General features: G+C 40.5%; 1 protein-coding gene across 3 annotated transcripts in view; it reads right to left on the bottom strand.

The window, feature by feature from the left end:
- ITGB6 (integrin subunit beta 6) overlaps positions 1-17,863 on the bottom strand; it is a 74,980-nt gene that overhangs the window by 45,472 nt on the left and 11,645 nt on the right. For all 3 annotated transcript variants that reach the window (XM_070422892.1, XM_070422893.1, XM_070422894.1), the window contains 3 exons: positions 13,856-14,021; positions 12,169-12,330; positions 8,956-9,051 (listed from right to left, as the gene is read on the bottom strand). In XM_070422892.1, the coding sequence (XP_070278993.1) occupies positions 8,956-9,051; positions 12,169-12,330; positions 13,856-14,021 (424 nt within the window). The remainder of the gene's footprint in view (positions 1-8,955; positions 9,052-12,168; positions 12,331-13,855; positions 14,022-17,863) is intronic.

Below are 17,863 nucleotides of genomic sequence, written 5' to 3'. Positions count from 1 at the left end.
ATTAATACTAGCCCCTTTGTAGCAGATTTTGGGCTCTTTCAGATAATCATATTATAGGCAATTAGACAGACATGACTAATGCAAGGACGATGGGCCAGGTACAGAAATTCACCAGGGCAGAAAGCCCCAGAGGCCTAGCAAGGGGCAAAACTGGGAAAACAAGAACCTCACACCCAGAGTAACCTTTCCGCACCTACCATACCACAGTTTGGACACCTACTCTTTCATATCACTAGTCATGTGGTTTAGAGCCCCTGACCTTTTCCTTCCTAAATATAACATCTAGGTCTCAGTTGTGTTTCAGTTCCAGGATCAGAAAAACAGCAGAACCAGACAAGTAATACCATAACTGCCTCAGGACCAGGTACATTAACTAGTGACCCCTTGCCCTGGTAACAGCTAATCAGTGGAGGCCAGGACTCTGAAAGAGCACACCTGGAAAGCTGATGAATATTCTTTTAAGACCCTCCCCTGTGACCTCCCCTAAGATTTCCACCTGCAGGGGAGAGATGAGCTCAGGATAAAGGACTCAGTGCTCACTCCCCCCCCCCCCCCCCCCCCCCCCGAGGCGCAGGCCTGTACCATTCCTTCCCCCCTTCTTCCTTCTAAGGTAGCCCACAAGACCAGCAACCAGGGGAGCAATGGGCAGCTAAATGGACAGGTTTAGGTTAACCCCCTAAACCTGTCTCCAAGGTCCCCCTCTCTCTGACTTCTCAGTTAGCAAAAGCAGCCCAGCCTAGGCTCTCCTGTCACTTCTATGCCTTTCCTTGTTTCATTGTCCTAAGTATATTTTTGCTGCCGCCAATAAATTCTTACTTACTTTGCTACACTTTGTCTCTTGTTTAAAATATTTCCTTCAAGAAGACAAGAACCAAGTCCCCGTATCACCAATAACAATTAGGCACAAAATAAAAATATATAATACTCCCAAACTCTTATGTAAAATATATAGTACTCCCAAACTCTTCTTATCACTTTAACTTGTCCCTGGTGCCTTGATGCCATATGTTCAATGAGCTCTGCCACGTGGAGAATGCTTGCTTGCAGTTAGACTCCTGCAGGGCAACCCCAGCCAGAGTGAGCTTCCTTTAAGCAGAGCTGTCATTTGGACCAGCCAGAGGGGGCCAACTGCAACCACAGGCCAGGCTTCAGGGGGGTCTACGGGTAACTGCATTAAACAGGAGTGCCTGCATCCTGTGGGCTCTGAGGTGGCATAAAGGAGGTAATCACACAGCTTTGAGCACTTTGCAATATGGAGAAGAGTCTTTGGAGAAACTGAGTTTGTTCACAGATGTTGGAGTCCTCACCAACGGGGAATGTTCAGGCATACGAAAACATATACTAGAAATAATTTGTTGGTCCTATTAAAGTTATCAAATGAACATGTAAAACAGTAACCAAGCATCATGGGAATATGTAAAAAGGTCACCTGGTAAGTAAAAATGTAGTAACTGTGATGTTCTGGAGCTGCTGGTGGGAGGAGGGCAAGTTTGCTTTTATTTTAAAGCAGGCGCCCTGTGAGGATAGCAAAACAGATTCCAAATTTGGTACAATCACCTTGATTTCATTTAATGTTATTCTTGTCAATAAAAGTGAGTGTTTGACATATAACTAAATGCAATTTTTATGCCTTTATAAAACTGTAAATATATAAACTCATTAAAAAATATGAACATACTTAATAGGTACAGTATGATGCCAATTATGTTAAAATATGTAAATTCATTCAAAGAAAAAAGAGAGGACTTATTCTAAAATGTCAAGAATGGTTAGTTATGTCTGCGTGGTGAGTTTTGAGTGATCTTTATTTTCTTCTTTGTGCTTTTCTGTATCCCCACTTTTCCCCCTTTCAAATAATATGTTAATTTTACCATCTGAAGAAGTAATTTAAAGTGTGTGGTGGGGTTTTCTTTTTTTTGGGGGGGGGGGGCGTGGTGGCGGTTCACACTCCCTCACTGTCTGTAGGAAAATAACTGATACAACCTTTGGAGAGCCCCTTGGACATACCCAGGTGAGCTGAGGATGCCACTCCCCTGTGACCTGGGACTTCACTTCTAGCAAGGACTCCTCAATGGAGAAAATGTATGCATGGCTGCAACATTTGTAATGCTGCACAAGTGGAAGCGATCCGATGCTCTCAGTTGTAGGATGAACACATTGCAGTAAATACACTTAATGGAATATGCATGGCCCTGGAATAGAGTAACTGAAAGCTATGCATGTCTCCATGGATAAACCTCAAAAACATAACAGGGAATACAACAAAGTGAATGCAATTAATGCCACAAAACTGTATTCTTAAACATGATTAAAATGGTAAATTTTGTTATGTATATCTATACTAATAAAAGGGTAATATGCTAATTAGGGCAGACGTCTTCTGGATGTCCATCCGGATGTCTATCCGGACAAAGCCACAGCAGCTGTGAGGCCTGGGGCTCACAGCAGCCGTGAGCTCACAGTAGCCATGGGCTCAGGCAGCCAGAGCCCCAGCAGCTGCGAGGCCCAGGGCTTAGGCAGCTGTGAGCCCCTGCAGCCATGAGCCCCTGCGGCTGTGAGGCCCAGGGCTCAAGCAGTCGTGAGTCCTGGCGGCTGCAAAGCCTGGGGCTCAGACAGCCGTGAGCCCTAGCGGCTGCAAGGCCCAGGGCTCAGGCCTCACAGCTGCCATGGCTGGCAGTGGCAGCAGCAGCGGGATGATGGGGGCGGTGCCTTCCCTTGATCAGTCCGGTCGCCTGCCGCAGGGAGGCCAGACTGCAGCTTAGGCCCACTCCCCGTGGGGCCTAAGCCATCAGTAAAACATCCCCTGAGGGCTCCCAGACTGTGAGAGGGGGCAAGCCGGGCTGAGGGACCCCCCCCCCCCCACCCCAGTGCATGAATTTTCATGCACTGGGCCTCTAGTTTTACCATAATTAAAGAAAACCCTGAAATATAACATTGAGTCAAAAAACAAATTGTAGAAATAATATGAAATTAAACTCATAAGCCAAAACTATGCAATTATTTATGGATGTACATATAGTTTTAATAGTACAAAATTCTAAGCACTTGAGTTCAGGATACTGAACTTATTTCTATGGGAGGAAAGAGGGGTGGGGTTGGACAGAACTGGGCAGTTATACAGCAGGCAACTGCATCTGAAATGTTTTATTTCTTTAAAAAAATCTGAAGCAAATATGGAGGCAAAATGTTGAGATTTAAGAAATCTGCATAGTAGGCATATGGATGTTCATTACATTACTCTATTATTCTGTGTGCTTAAACTGTATCATAATAAACCTATATCCTTTGTCAGGCCTTCCCTCCCTCCAAACCCCCTTAGGTTGAAACAATAGATAGTGATTACCATAGGTAATAGCTGTTGTAGATGGTTGACCAATGAAATCATGTTTCCTAGCCTGCTCATACCACTCAGAACTTAAATAACACATAAGGCAGAATCCAAATGTCTCTCTTTTTTCAAATCCACACATTTAAAACTGGCTAAATTAGTAGCAACATCAAAGGACCCTAGTGTTTACTGGCATTGAAGGATTCTGCCATTTATAAGAATCTCACCTATCAGTTCATCTGTCAGGCAGCTCTGCTCTACCCTTAGGCTCTGGGCTTTCACTGCTCAGTGACTTTTGAAGTCAGTTACTATAAAAGGCTGGTAGTCTAGTGGCTATAAATTAGCAAGTTCTTTCACAACATCAATCCACGTTCAATTGCCCTTTAACTCAGTGGTTGAAGCTGTGGACTCCAACTGCCTACATTCAAATCCTGGTTCTCCTATGCAACCTGCTCTGTTATTTTGAGTTCTTTTGTCATAAAATGGAGATTAGATGATAAAATGAGTTGAAATACTTAACCCCAGGCTGCTACCTAATGAGCCCTCAGCAGACCTTCCCCATTATTCTCATAATCATAGTTGCATATCAGTTTCCACTGCTATAGAGTGAAGGGCTTAATCCAACACTTTGGTACTGATAGCATCAAAGGTAGCTTAGGATTGCCAATTAATTTGCAGCCCCTTCTAACAAATAGAAAAGAGTAAAAATATTGACAGATATGAAAGCTCTGGCTCCTCAGAAAACGCTCTGCCTTGGGGTCTCTTTCCAGAACGCAACTTCTGAAATGCCCTTATCTTATTCTTTAGACAAATGATTGATCTACAAGTCTGCTCATGCTCTATGAGACTTATTGAGGTAGGCACTGTGTCTTATTCTCCTTTATAGTCAGACACCCCGGTTCTTTGGAGGAGCTCATGAAATGTTTGATGAATGGATGAATAAATGAATGAACACAATCAATAATGTCTTGGTTTCAATCATATGCTAGACATTCTGGGTGTTGTGTAAATCTTGAAATATGTTAGGGCTTGTATTGATGCAATCCCATGTAATAGTTCTACGTGGGTTGGCTTAATAAATAGGCATCTCATGAAGACCCTACTTTAAATCTGTATCTTTTTTGTTTTGTTTATCGTCTGGATTACAAGCCTTTGAGTTCTTTAGAAGAAAAGTACTATATGGACTCTATGAGATAGCAATTGATGACTTTCATGATTGCGATGTATTAATCAGGCTAAAAAATATTTCTAACAACTTTGCCTTGATAATCTGAGGATGAGTTTTATTTCTGAATCCTCCCTCTCCAAGAGAGGTTTTATTAATGATGAAAGTGTAGGCAGCTGGCTCTCCTCAGCCTTTGTTCCCAGAACCTCAATTAGAGAGAGAAATCAGAATCCTTTTCATTACACCTGAATTAAAAAAAAATATTAACTCCATGGATATTTCTCATAATCCACACATTTTCTTTATATTCTTAGATGATTTTATTTTTTCTAAAAGCCTATAAATTTGGAATCCCCAATTATAGGATGGGATTGATAGGCTAAAGAACAACTTTCTAGATCATGTTTGAAAATTAGCTATCTCACAGCTAAATATATTTTATCTGAGCAAAGATCATTAGAATCCTTCATGATTCCCACCCTCCAGGCTGAGTCACTGACTATTAAAGCTGGAGGTTGTGTGTGTGTGTGTGTGTGTGTGTGTGTGTGTGTGTTTTGTAAAAACTGAGGCCAGAAATAAAGGGATTTTCATCTCATCAAAATTGTTTTGATCTTTCCCAACAGTGAATATTCTAAAACAAAACAATAACAAAACAGCTAACAAATAGCAAAGGGATCCAATTTTTGTTTTATCTTCCTAATTTCTCTTTCACTTTTCAACTCTCTTGCTACAGTGAAAAGCTCAAAAGATAAACAAAAAGAAGAAAGAAGGGCTGATATAAAAACTGGGTTATTGATTCCTGAAAAATTGAGACTCATATATGGTCGATACATTTCACAAGCTACGAGAGAACATCAGGCTCAGAGCATATTGTGGCTACTCTTCATGCTTTTTTGGGGGGTATGACGACCGTCAAGAGGGCAATTGCTCAGGGGTTTCCTTTCATGGCCTCGTAAGGAGGTTCTGGAGCTTTTCTAACAGTTTGGTACTAAGACTGATGGCAAAGTACTTCTTTCCTCTCTGGTGCCTCTGGGTCAAAGTGGAAGGGGAGGGCAATGGGGTAACCCAGGCTGCAGGGATGGCAGTAGCAAGGGTCAGGCACCCCTGCTGCTCTTGTACGTGGGCTCCCTCAACCGTGACACGTATTTGTCACCCAACACTCCAAGTCCTTATTTAGAAACTTTCACTCCATTTGAGAAAAGATAAGGTGCTTGCATTGCAATTTTTAAAGAATTCACTCAACAAATACTGAGAATCTACTGTATACGGAGAATTGGCCTAAACAGATAGATGAGCAAGACTCAGCTTTCTCCTTAAAGAGCTAATAATCGAGGGCTTTTTTCCTCCAGAGAGAAGGGTCCTGTGGTGGTATAAAAACCTGCTTGGGTCCCCTGTCCCCATGCTTTAGACACATCACTCTGTCCTGATAACCATGGGGACGTCAATTAGTGATCATAGGTGTTACTGACTAAACTGGATGTGTCTATTGCCAATATATCTTGTTTACTTCCCAGGTGCTTTGTTTCAACATTGCATCATAAATACCAGGTCATATAATAATTATTGTTATTAACTTCACAACACTCACACTTTCCAAGCAGATGTAGACATTTTGAAAGATATAGGCTATTTTAAAACCTTGCAAATAATGCCAGGTGATTAATAATATGATTTTACAATGTAGTACAGAACACCGATTTAATTGCTTTTTAACTCAGTATCTCACTAGAAAGGAAAGATTGATAAAATTAGATAGTTGGGGTTTAGTAGCCTGATACTATCCTAATGCAAATTAATAGTAAACATTTGAAAACAACAGAGGAGGTTAAGACATTTTTTTTAAGCTTGGATAATTAAACCCTGCATCAAAATGGTATTTAGCACTAGAATATAATATACTACCTACGGCTTAGTCTATTATCTATCATTATCTTTTGAACCCTGTAATTGGACAAAGAGGAAACTATTCATAATAATCAGTTTGTTCAAAATCATCTGTTTGCTGGAGTCTGGGGGTGCACATTGCAGTCATATTGAACTGAGGTGAAACTGCTTACTCCCTCCTTTCCATTGTTTGTTCATCGCTGTTACCACAAAGTGCAGCAACACTACACACCTGGGCAGTCCAAAGCATCTTACCAAAATTACTGAAAAAATAGTCGTTTTTCCCTGCATCCTATGAATGGGCAACATAAGTCTTATTTGCTGCAAGACAGGATGTCATTGAACCTGGCCCTTCCCCTGCCAGGGGTGTATCACATAATTATGCTTAACACAGCATTGGGGCAAGCAATCTGTCCTCTGGAATTTCCATTAGATTCAACCACTTAGTGGCTTTATTAATCCTAGCGCTGGTTTTATTTTTCAGTTATTCTTTGGTAGTTATGTTCCTTCTATTACAGCTATCCAAACATCAAGGTTGCACAGGGTTTCCTGTACACATTTAAATCTAAGAGATTTAAATAGAAAAGCAACACAGGCTATTATTGGTCTATTTTCAGTTTTCATTATCAATAAAACAAGACATCAGCATTTTCATGCTGTGTGAAGCCTTCAGGGAAGTGCAATGATGCTGTCATTATCTTCAGACCAGGCTGCCGCCTGCCCCACTGATGCAAATGGAATGGCGAGTCCAATAAAATTAAAATAAAATCACGAAAGGAATGGAGTCACAGAGTGGGCTGCTGACCTGGTCCCCTGCATGGCTCCCTGAAAATGTCCCTTTGAATTTAGTGGAACCTGGATGGTAAAGACCACAGATCCTGACAGAACATAAATTTGTCCCATAATGACATTAGCAGGCAGTCAAAATAAATGTCCTGCTGTTACATTAGAGGCAGGCTCTAATCTGGCGTTTTTCATGGAAATGATCATTTTCTTTGCAACGGGAGGACGGAGGATGCAACTAGCTTAAACCCGACAGGTTCTGTTTTGCCATATAATTATTTTCCACCTTCCTCTGTCTTTTTAATAGCAGTTTTGAGGAGCTGTATAAATGAATTGTGAGTTTTAAAGACCATTACCAACATGAGTTATGGGTGTTTATGTTCATGATCATCAGTCGTGCTTCCCTGACTCTCCTTTCAAGAAAAGTTCTTTTTTTTTGCAGCCCCTCCTCTCACTTCTAAACAGGAGCCCTGGTGTGGAGGAGGTGTTGAGACCCCCAGGGTCCTCTCATGCTAGCCTTAAGGATCAAAGGCAGAATAGACTCACTATTGTATTTGTGTATTGCAGCTCCACTACTTAAAACCATTGGCAACAAGTATCACATACTGAAGAGCCCTAAGAAAATGCCCAGATCAGGTGAACCCACGTGGTCTCTGAGAACAAAGGCATTGGGTATGCAGCTTGATTGCAGGGGACTTCCTTGGTTTTCAGCAGAAGGCAATCTCACCTGGAGTACAATATCCTCCTTTCATTAAAAATGCAAGATAGAATCTCCTCCTGAACCCTTTCTACAGAACCTGATGCAAGTTCATGGGCTGCGTGGTCCTTAGCAGTGAGTGGCATTTAATCAAAGCCTCTGTGAAATAATCTCAGTTTCCTGAGCCCTGTTAAGTCACCAAGCTTGTTAAGAGGCCCTTTCAAACAGAATGGGAGATCAGACTCTGAATTTAGGCGTGTTTGAAGCTTCCGCATAGAAGTCAGAAACAATTTAATGTACACCTATTTCCTCTGCATTTTCCAGGGCCCAGGCTGCAGACTCGTTACTTCCCTGTGGCGTTGCTCATTAGGAATAGATCATTTGCTAGTCTCCCATTTCATAACATGTTGGCACATTGTTTTCCTTAGGCTGAAAAGACACCACGGAAATCTTCTGATTTTGCACAAGCATTTTATAGTTTATGCATTGGTTTCCAAACATTATTTCATCTAATGAAACCATTCACTGTCTGATTGTGGGTGGTGCTTCCATCCCAAAACTTGAACTGCAGACCAGCTGCTTTAAGGGGGAAATAACGTTTTGGCCCAATTTAACAACTTTTTCTTTCAACTTTCACTCCTCAAAAGCTTGGATTGTGTCTCTACTTACATATATTTTTATGGGTCTAATTTGCAAATCTCAGAGAATTTAAAGTCAATTCTCCTCCCATTCTCATAATTTTCTCTGCTTTCTGTCGATTCCTTCCTTATCAGGTGAAGTAGTTCAAGGAAAGACAGACTAATTTTTCATTAGGTAGGTGGTCCCATGCTTATTGGTCCTCTCTTTCACTTACCTTTTTCATTTCCACAACTCTTTCTTCCTTGTTTCACCATAGCTCTGTCCCCACTCCTCTCTGCACTGCCGTATTTATAATTTAAATTGCAAACAGTAACTGAGTCCACTTTGCCAAGTGTCCAGTTTAGTTGGCATATGTTAATGATTTTCTAATGGCATCCCCTGTATTCAATTCATAGGGTTAATGTTAAAGTTTCATGTTGAATAGTGCCCCTGAAAGAATCTCCTGCGTTGTTTGCTTACCTCATATAAATGTACTTGTTCTTGGGTTACGGCAAAGATCAGTAACACGTTATTTTGCACCAGTTTGTCAATGAGCTGTCCAATTGTTGGATATTCCTAAAATTAATATATAGATTTTAAGTATCATCCTAAGAAAAACATGCAAAATAAAGAAAAGACCGTTTCTTTCAGGTATCTTAATGAGTTTGACATTTCAATGCTCATAGGCATTATTGTATCTGTCACTCTAAGTAAACAAATACACAATGAGCATTATTTAGTTAATTTGTTTAATAATCATTTCCTAAATCTTGTAAATCCAGTGAATTCCTAAATCAGTGCCTGTCAGTGACGTATGGTGTATTTATGGTCTGTTACTTCTAAGGGAGATCATTTGAAATGTACTTAACAATGAGGAGTGGGCCATATTTTCACATTTCCTCTTCTAAGAGCCACTTGCCAGCAGTCTCCAGTTAGAGGGAATGTTAGAGGGGAGAGAGGTAGTTAGTCTATGAAGGATGGGACTAGATGGCTCTTATAGCTCTGAAACTGGTCCTGCAATCGCATGAAGTGGGCTGAGGCTGAGGCTGAGGAATGGCACACAACAACTCCCACGTCTGTCAGATTTGAGACATTTCTATACCAGTTCCTGGGTTTGGTCTTATTGCCTTTTGATGCCACTAATTAGTTTTAGGGGACCCTGCGATATTTTTACAGGACAGTTGAAAACACATTGCACATCATTCCCAAGTGATAGGATACTTTAAAAAGTAAAGAAGCTGTTTATTATCAGATCTGAAGATGGCCACTATTTTCCAAGGCTGAAGAACACACAGTACCGTTGCCTCTTACAGTATATGAATCCAAATGTGGATCATGGAGAAAGAGGAAATGCACGTGGAAGAGTAGTCTGCAAACAATTAAATTAAAAATTTGTCGATGGTTCTGAAGTCAGCCAAAGGGGAGAGACACTGTATACTGGTGTGGTGTGTTCACATGTTCTCAGCACTTTAGGTAAATGACTCCCACGGCAAATCTGGCTGTGTAATACATGCTTTCCACACCATTTGGATTTTTATTAGTAGATATTGATAAAATCCAGATAATATAAATCTTCCTGGGTCTGACATTTTCAGTCTCCTTGGCTGTTCAACTGCCCAAACCCTGAAGCAAGAATTTCTTCAGTGATGACCCCTCCTTATCTCCACGTGTTCTCAAACCTTTCAAATTCTGTGCATGTGTAGTCAGAATCATACCATGTAGCCCCTCCTGGGTGGGCAAACATGATTTTCCATTTATTCCACATCAATTGGCTTAGTTTCCACACAATTATCTTGTAAGTTCCTCAAAGTCAGGGACCATGTCTTATTACTTTATGGCTCCTGGAGCCTGGCCCAGTGTTGTGTGCATAGGAAGTGCTCAAAGGGTGCAGGGAGCTATGTTACAGGCAGACACAGAAATAGTTCATGGCTTCTGTGCATTTGTAGAAACTCAGCAAGAATTAATTGAATATTTATTAGATGAGAAGGTCATATTAAGCAACAGGTAATGTTTGCTTCTATGGTCCTACTTTTTCCAAGATTCTATTAGGGAGATTTCAATAATTGCAAAAATGGGGTGTGGGGAGGAGCAGACTCACTTCTCACAATTTCTTGCTCCTTGTTGGCTAAAAGACAAAATGTGGCTACCCTCATTGACCTTGTAATATGGAAAGGCAGTTTATATGATTAAAGAACATATAAGTGTGGGAAATACTATTGATCAAAAATTAGGAGAAAATATTCATGTTGAAGTTTAGAAATTTAGGCAAGAAATGGTAGCAGATATTTGTGAACCATTAGATTTTTAAAAATTAATTGGCAGCACCATATTAAGCATTTATATGCATTATCTCACTAAATTCTTTTTTTGGAGAATAGTGTTTTTCAATCTGAAATTAGAATTCTTCCTCTTTTTTTTTCTCTTTCTCATTCTTTCTCTTTCTCTTTCTCTCTCTCTTTCTCTTTCTCTTTCTCTTTCTCTTTCTCTTTCTCTTTCTCTTCCTCTTTCTCTTTGTCATTCTCTTTCTCTTTCTTTCCCTTTCTCTTTCTCATTCTCATTCTTTCTCTTTCTCATTCTTTCTCTTTCTCTTTCTTTCTCTTCAACTTCATCTTTATCTTTAACTTTTTTCTCTTTCTCTTTCTCTCTACTCCATACAGGTCTACAGCATTGTCATTTTAAGAAGTCACTTAAATTCTCTGTAGCATATTTTTCCAGATATTACTAGTAAATGGGGATAATATAACTTTCTCAGGTTGTTGCTTCATAATTCAATTCTATTTCTTAGTCAGCGCCCTGCGTTCCAGGCACTCCTGGCCCTGAGGAGCACACGTTAAATAAACAGAGACAGACATGAGCAAACACATTTCCACATAGTGATGGGCAAGAAGACATCTAGGTATGGGAGCGAGGGAGAGGCGATCGCTACCTGGCCCAGCAGAGGTAAAAAAAGGGCCCCCTGGAGCAACCATGATCAATCTGGGTTTTAAGAATAATTAAGTTTCTCAGCAGCCTAAGATGGAAGAGCATTCGAGACAGAGGGAATAGCATATGCACACACATGGCAGCTTTATGGTCTGTTCAAAGAAAGCAGTTACATACATAGGACTCTGGTGAGAATTGAATGAGATAATGTACATTGAAGGAACTCTGAAAATTTTACTTTGTTTTACAAAAGTCAAGTTTTTTTTTTTCCTTGCATGTCACCAGCATTTTTTAAATGACAAAAAATACGCCAAATGTGAATACACACCGAGCAAGCAGTACTTGACTAATTGTTCCCATAGAGCCCTGGTCTGGGAAAGCATGGCCTTATTTAAGGAGCATGCCCTGGGCCCATCATTCACAGTAACTCCTAGGGGATGACTGTTTTGGTCCAAGCCCCCCTTTCTGGGGCTGTGGTTGGGAACAGAATGAACTGACTGTGTTGCTGGCCTCTGGCTCTTTGAAAAATTGGGAGGTTCTGGAGTCATCTGGGATATACCAGATCCAAACTTCTCACATAATCCCACCACCCACCTGTACTCCTGTGGGAACCCCTGTGGGTGGTGAGGATTGAGAAAGGGAAATCTATTCATCTCAAATCAGGAAATGGACTGTGGGCACCAAGTGTGGGTTATCCTATGTCCTACAGCCATTATTGCTTCATTTGCTTTCTAATAGCCCTGAAAACAGTGTAGAGTGCAGATTACACACCAAGACAGTTGACATGGAGTATTCATTCTTGCTGTCCAGGTGACAGAGCCCATCGTTAGGAATGACGATGCCTGCCAATTTGCTGTCCATTCCAAAATGAGAATCGGCGTCGCTCACAAAGACCAGAAGATGGAGGGAGTCATTCCGCCAGCCGATTTTTTCCTGCAGTGAGAGAGAAACATTTGGATTGCATTGGATAGAGGCAAGCATTTATCGAGAGTGAATCAATTATGATTGGACACATTCAGAATATAAAAATTGTATTGCTGGTCTATTTTAGCTGTTTTCATCTATTATGAGTTGATAATATTAATGTATTAAAAACACAAAATTTTTGTGATGTTTGTTTCTTTCTCATTTTCAGAAAAAAATAGTTCCACTACAATCAATATTCAGTTGATCCCAACTTTTACATGGTTATTTTTACTGTCCATTTTCAATGTACCAGAAAAATAAGGGGAGGAAGGTCACAGATTATCCCAAATCCAAGATGAAGCCAAACTAGGCAGAATGCAGCACAAAATGGAACCTGAGTAAGCCTGTTTTATTCAACTGTCACCCAACATTTAAGCACATATTTCTCTTTCTACTGTATTGTCCAAAAATTATAAACATAATAGAAGGGTAAGAATTGCTTATCAAAGTATTGCCTCAAGGTACTGCCAGTTAAAATGGTCCATTGGCTGTTTCTTAGCAGAGCTCTCCCCTTCAGTTAACAGTAGTCCTGGAACTAATTGGGCAAAAGCTCATCCTGGCTGCACCATCCCTCCTTCTCCTTCTCCTTCTCCTCCTTCTCCTTCTCCTTCTCCTTCTCCTTCTCCTTCTCCTTCTCCTTCTCCTTCTCCTTCTCCTTCTTCTCCTTCTCCTTCTCCTTCTCCTTCTCCTTCTCCTTCTCCTTCTCCTTCTCCTTCTCCTTCTCCTTCTCCTTCTCCTTCTCCTTCTCCTTCTCCTTCTCCTTCTCCTTCTCCTCCTCCTCCCCCTTTTCCTCTCTCTTCCTCCTCCCCCTTTTCCTCCTCCTCCTCCTCCTCCTCCCCCTTTTCCTCCTCCTCCTCCTCCTCCTCCTCCTCCTCCTTCTCCTCCTCCTCCTCCCCCCCCCTCCTCCTTCCCTAATTCCCTAATTCTCCCACCTTCTAGGAGCTTCAGCCTGTCCATTTCCTGATATTTTTCCACAAAGAGCTGTCACCTAAAGACAGGGGAATGATTCCTGTGGATACGTTGCTGACTGTCAAGGACAAGTGATGTTCCTGCACTGTTGTAGAAACCCTGTGGCTTTGAATGCTTATTTTGTTACTTCAAAACAATAGATACCTATTCATATGTAGAGATTTATACTGATTCAGGTCATCTTTACTTTTTAAATGACTTCTACCTTTGATTTTTTACCATGATTAACTAAAAAACTAATTAATCTGATTTAAATTTTTGAAAATTAATCACACATGACTTGTAGTAAAATTTCCCCAAGACATCTATAATTTTGTTAGGATACCAAAATATTAGGCATAAAACTGTCCCATTGTAACATGATTGAATTAAAGATTTTACAGAGATTCTGTTTTAATAAAAATATCAAATGTAGAAATATGGCAATTAAAGTAAAGATTAAGTTAGCTAAGCGTTTCAAAGCAGATGTGTTAATAAGAGATGAAATTTGTATTATCAGAGTAAAACACACTTTCCCTCATACCTTACACACAGCAGCTTGCATAATTGCATCAAATCCACCCTCAGGTGTGTCAATATTAGCAGAAATTTTCTGATTCTTCACAATTTCATTGAATTTTTCAGCATCATTTGTCAATGGCAAAATGTGCTTGAATCCAAAAGTAGGTAAGCAGAAGTATGGAATACTACTACAAAAGCAAAATGTGAAAAGATTCTTGATGAAATATGAGATAACACACAAGTTATAGACCGAATAGTCTGGCAACATTTTCTTACATGATAATGAATTTTTCTGAAGAGCCTGACTCTATAACTTGGCTATGAGTCTCTCTGCTAAGGTTATTGTTATCATTTCCCACCCACCCCTTCCAAATTAACCATATTAGCTAACACTTAGAGATCACTGTATCTTACACTGGCTCAAGCTCAGATAACAGGTAATCAGGTGATTAAACTCGCCACTCCTGTGTGTGTGTGTGTGTGTGTGTGTGTGTGTGTAATCATTATCTCCTATTGCCTCTCAATTCTCAGCCTTACTCCAGGGTGACTCATACTCAATGACAGGTATGAATCATCCTGTAGCAGGGCTGAGAGTTAAACCTTTCTTCTTCCTCCTCTACTCCCTCCTGCACTCCCAGCCCTGCTGCCAATGTCCCAAAAACCAGAGCAGGGCTCTTGGTTCTAGATCCCAACTCTACTATGACTGAACAGACTGTTCTGGACCAACCTAGAAATAAAACCACCACTTAATATAGTTTACATATGGGAAAATGTCATGTTAGGATATCTGCCCCCAAATATTACAGTAGAACAGGAAAAGCTAATCATAAATTCAGCCACATCTTATTCAGAAAGCCAGTTAGTAACTGTGCATAAGACCTGGGGCAAGTTACTCAGCAATCTGAGTTGTAGGTTTTCATTTATAGAATGGAGATAATAGTACAGAGCAAACATTCTTAAAGTGAGGCCCCTGGACCAGTAGCATGATTATCACCTGTCATAAGTGTAAAATCTGTAGTACTACTCCTGACCTACTGAGTTAGATATGTTAGGGGTGGGCTCAGAAATCTGTGTTGTTCTAAAGCTTGAGAAACACTGGTGTAGTAGAGACAAAAGGTATAGCTCCAAGTGAGGTTGTGGTGTGCTGTCTGGGGAGAGCTGGTTGACTCTTATAAGAGCAGCTTTGCAGGTTCAGAAGCCTATCTTGTCAACACAGATAGAGCCAGTACATCTTGTAGGGTCAGGCTCCTGTTCACCAAGTTCATCTATCTGAGGTATACAGCCAATCCTCATCATTCATAATTCCATATCTGCAAACTCACCTACTTGCTAAAATTTCTTTGTAATTCCCAAGTCAATACTCTCAGTACTTTCTCAGTCATTCATGTGAATGCACAGAGTGGCCAAATAATTGAATCACCTGGTACACATATTCCCAACTGAGGTCAAACAAGGCTTTGTCTTCTTGCTTTAGCTTTCATACCATAAACAGGTGTCCTTTCCATGGTCTATTTGGTGCCATGTCTTTTGCATTCTTGTGCTTTTCATTGGTGATTTTGCTGTTTAGAAGGGCCTTCAAATGTGGTGCTGAAGGGCTATCTAGTATTCCTAAGTGCACAAGGGTGTGACGTGCCTTATCGAGAACGTAAGTGTATTAGATATGCTTTGCTCTAGCATGAGTTATAGCAGTTGTTGGCTGTGAATTCAATGTTAATGAATCAGTAATATATATTAAACTAGAGGCCTGGTGCATGAAAATTTGTGCACTGAAGGAGGGGGTCCCTCAGCCTGGCCTGCCCCCTCTCACAGTCCGGGAGTCCTCAGGGGATGCCCTAAACCACAGTCTGGCCTCCCTCTTCGGGAGGCGACCAGACGGCAGATTAGGGGAAGGCACCACACCCATCACCCCCTTGCTGCTGCTACCTCTGGCCTCCCTCTGCGGGAAGTGACCAGGCTGATCAGGGGAAGGCGATGCCCCCATCACAAATCTGCTGCTGCCAATGCTGGTCACTGCAGCTGCCTGAGCCTCAGCCCTCACAGCCATTGTGGCTTGCCTGAGCTTCAGGCAGCCACTTTGGCTTTGTCTGGAAGGATGTCTGGAAGACATCTGCTCTGATTAGCATATTACCCTTTTATTAGTATAGATAGGGTGTTATACACAGTAAACAAAATTATATATTGATCAGTTGCTGAAAACATGACCAGAGGCTCACAGGAACCTAACCTTGTGTCTCTTCTAGGACCAATGGTTTAACATTTGCTAATTCAGTGTTCCAGGAGACTACACAACAAGACTCTTGTGAATAAGGAGAATCAATTGTATGTACAAATCAGAATGACTATGGATTCATTCATACAGAGTAATGGAATTCTACTGGGACCAGAATGCTGCTGTCTGCAAGGGTAGTCATTTTCTTACTATCAGTAGACTTTCACAGAAAGCAGGTCATAATCTGATGTGTCCTCAGGATTCAGAACAAGGGGAATTGGAGGACCCCAGCACTGACTGGTTCAGTTTGAGACGTCCCAATGCAACCATCTCCAGGATGGCTGCTCCTGGTCACCCCTTCTGTGGTCGGCTAATAAAAGTTTGGGAACCTAGGAAAGCCAATGACACTAGAAATTGTAAGTGCCTTGGCTAAGGCCCTTGGATTGAATGTGGCCCATACTTACATCTGTGATCCTTGTATCTTCGCCCTCCCCTAACCTACCAATTCTGTTCATTCTCTCAGCTATGACAGGATACCTGGCCTGGTGGGCCCAGATGCCAGTCTGTCACTTCCAGGGAACTTTTCATATTTTCTTTCTGATTCATTATATTTAACTTTAGCTCTCAGAGGCAATCTTAAACTCTTATTTTTAATATTTTGCATGAGCTGTCATTGAAATTCTGAAGAGTTGACCACAGATAACATCTATGGTCCTAATGGAATAATGGTGAGGCTTGAATGAAATAAAATGCGTGAAATACACAGCACAATGAGCTTTTCCGAATAAGTGCTTCCTAAACATTAGTGTCATTTCTTACATAAATCACTTCACACAGAGTCTACATTTGGCTAATGATATCTCTAGAATCATATATTTTCTCCTGATTAAAATAATAATGTATGTTCATTGAAGAAAATTTGGGTTTTATGTAAAAGTGTAAACAAGAAAATGAAAACATAAATTTTAATGGTTATGAGATGTATCATAGTTTATTTGACCATCTTCATTACTGATAATTTATTTCAGAAACTTTTCAGTAATTAAATAATGTGTGATCCTTTGAACACTCCAAAAAGCATTACAGATTAGATTAAAACAAGTTTTACAAGTGTGGTGCACAGACCCTCTGACATCCCTAAGATCTTTCAGAGTGTAAGGTCAAACTCTTTCACAATAACAAAAAATGTTATGTGCCTTTTTCATTGTGTTGACATTTGCAGTGATGATGCAAAAGCAACAGTGAGCAGAACTGCTAGTGCCTCAGCACAGATAAAGGCACCAAGCTGTGTAGTTGTTCTTACATTTTCACCAGCAAGCATTTACTAGAATAACTTTTAAAATGCAAGTTTTTACTTGATTGTCCTTGATGGGGCAGTAAAAGTTACTAATTTTATTAAGTCTACACCCTTGAAAACATGTTTAAACATTTCTTTCTCTGTATTACCAAGACAGAAATACGCATACAGCATTTCTGCTGCTCACCAAAGTAAATGTTGATAGTAGAAAAGCACTTTTGTGATTGTTTGAGCTAAACTGGCCCCCTTTTTTTATAGATATGGAATACTATCTTCACCTGAAAGATGCTTGACACACTATTAATCCAACTTAGATATTTGGCAGACATGTTCTTAAAAATGAGAAAAGTGAGGTGTTACTTCAAGGAAAACAACCATTGGTATTTGTTGCCACAGATAAAATTTGAGGTAGTTTGAAAATTAGAATTTTGGAAAACTTTCATCTGCCACCTATGAGATTAATAGCTACCCAATGTATTAAGAAATATCTGATGATCTTGATGATGATATTAACAAATGGGATA

This window comes from Myotis yumanensis, unplaced genomic scaffold, assembly GCF_028538775.1.
Source record: "Myotis yumanensis isolate MYYU_CA2020_CCGP unplaced genomic scaffold, mMyoYum1.0.hap1 SCAF_8, whole genome shotgun sequence".
In the NCBI taxonomy this organism is placed as follows: domain Eukaryota; kingdom Metazoa; phylum Chordata; class Mammalia; order Chiroptera; family Vespertilionidae; genus Myotis; species Myotis yumanensis.
This window is presented reverse-complemented; position numbering and strand designations above follow the sequence as displayed.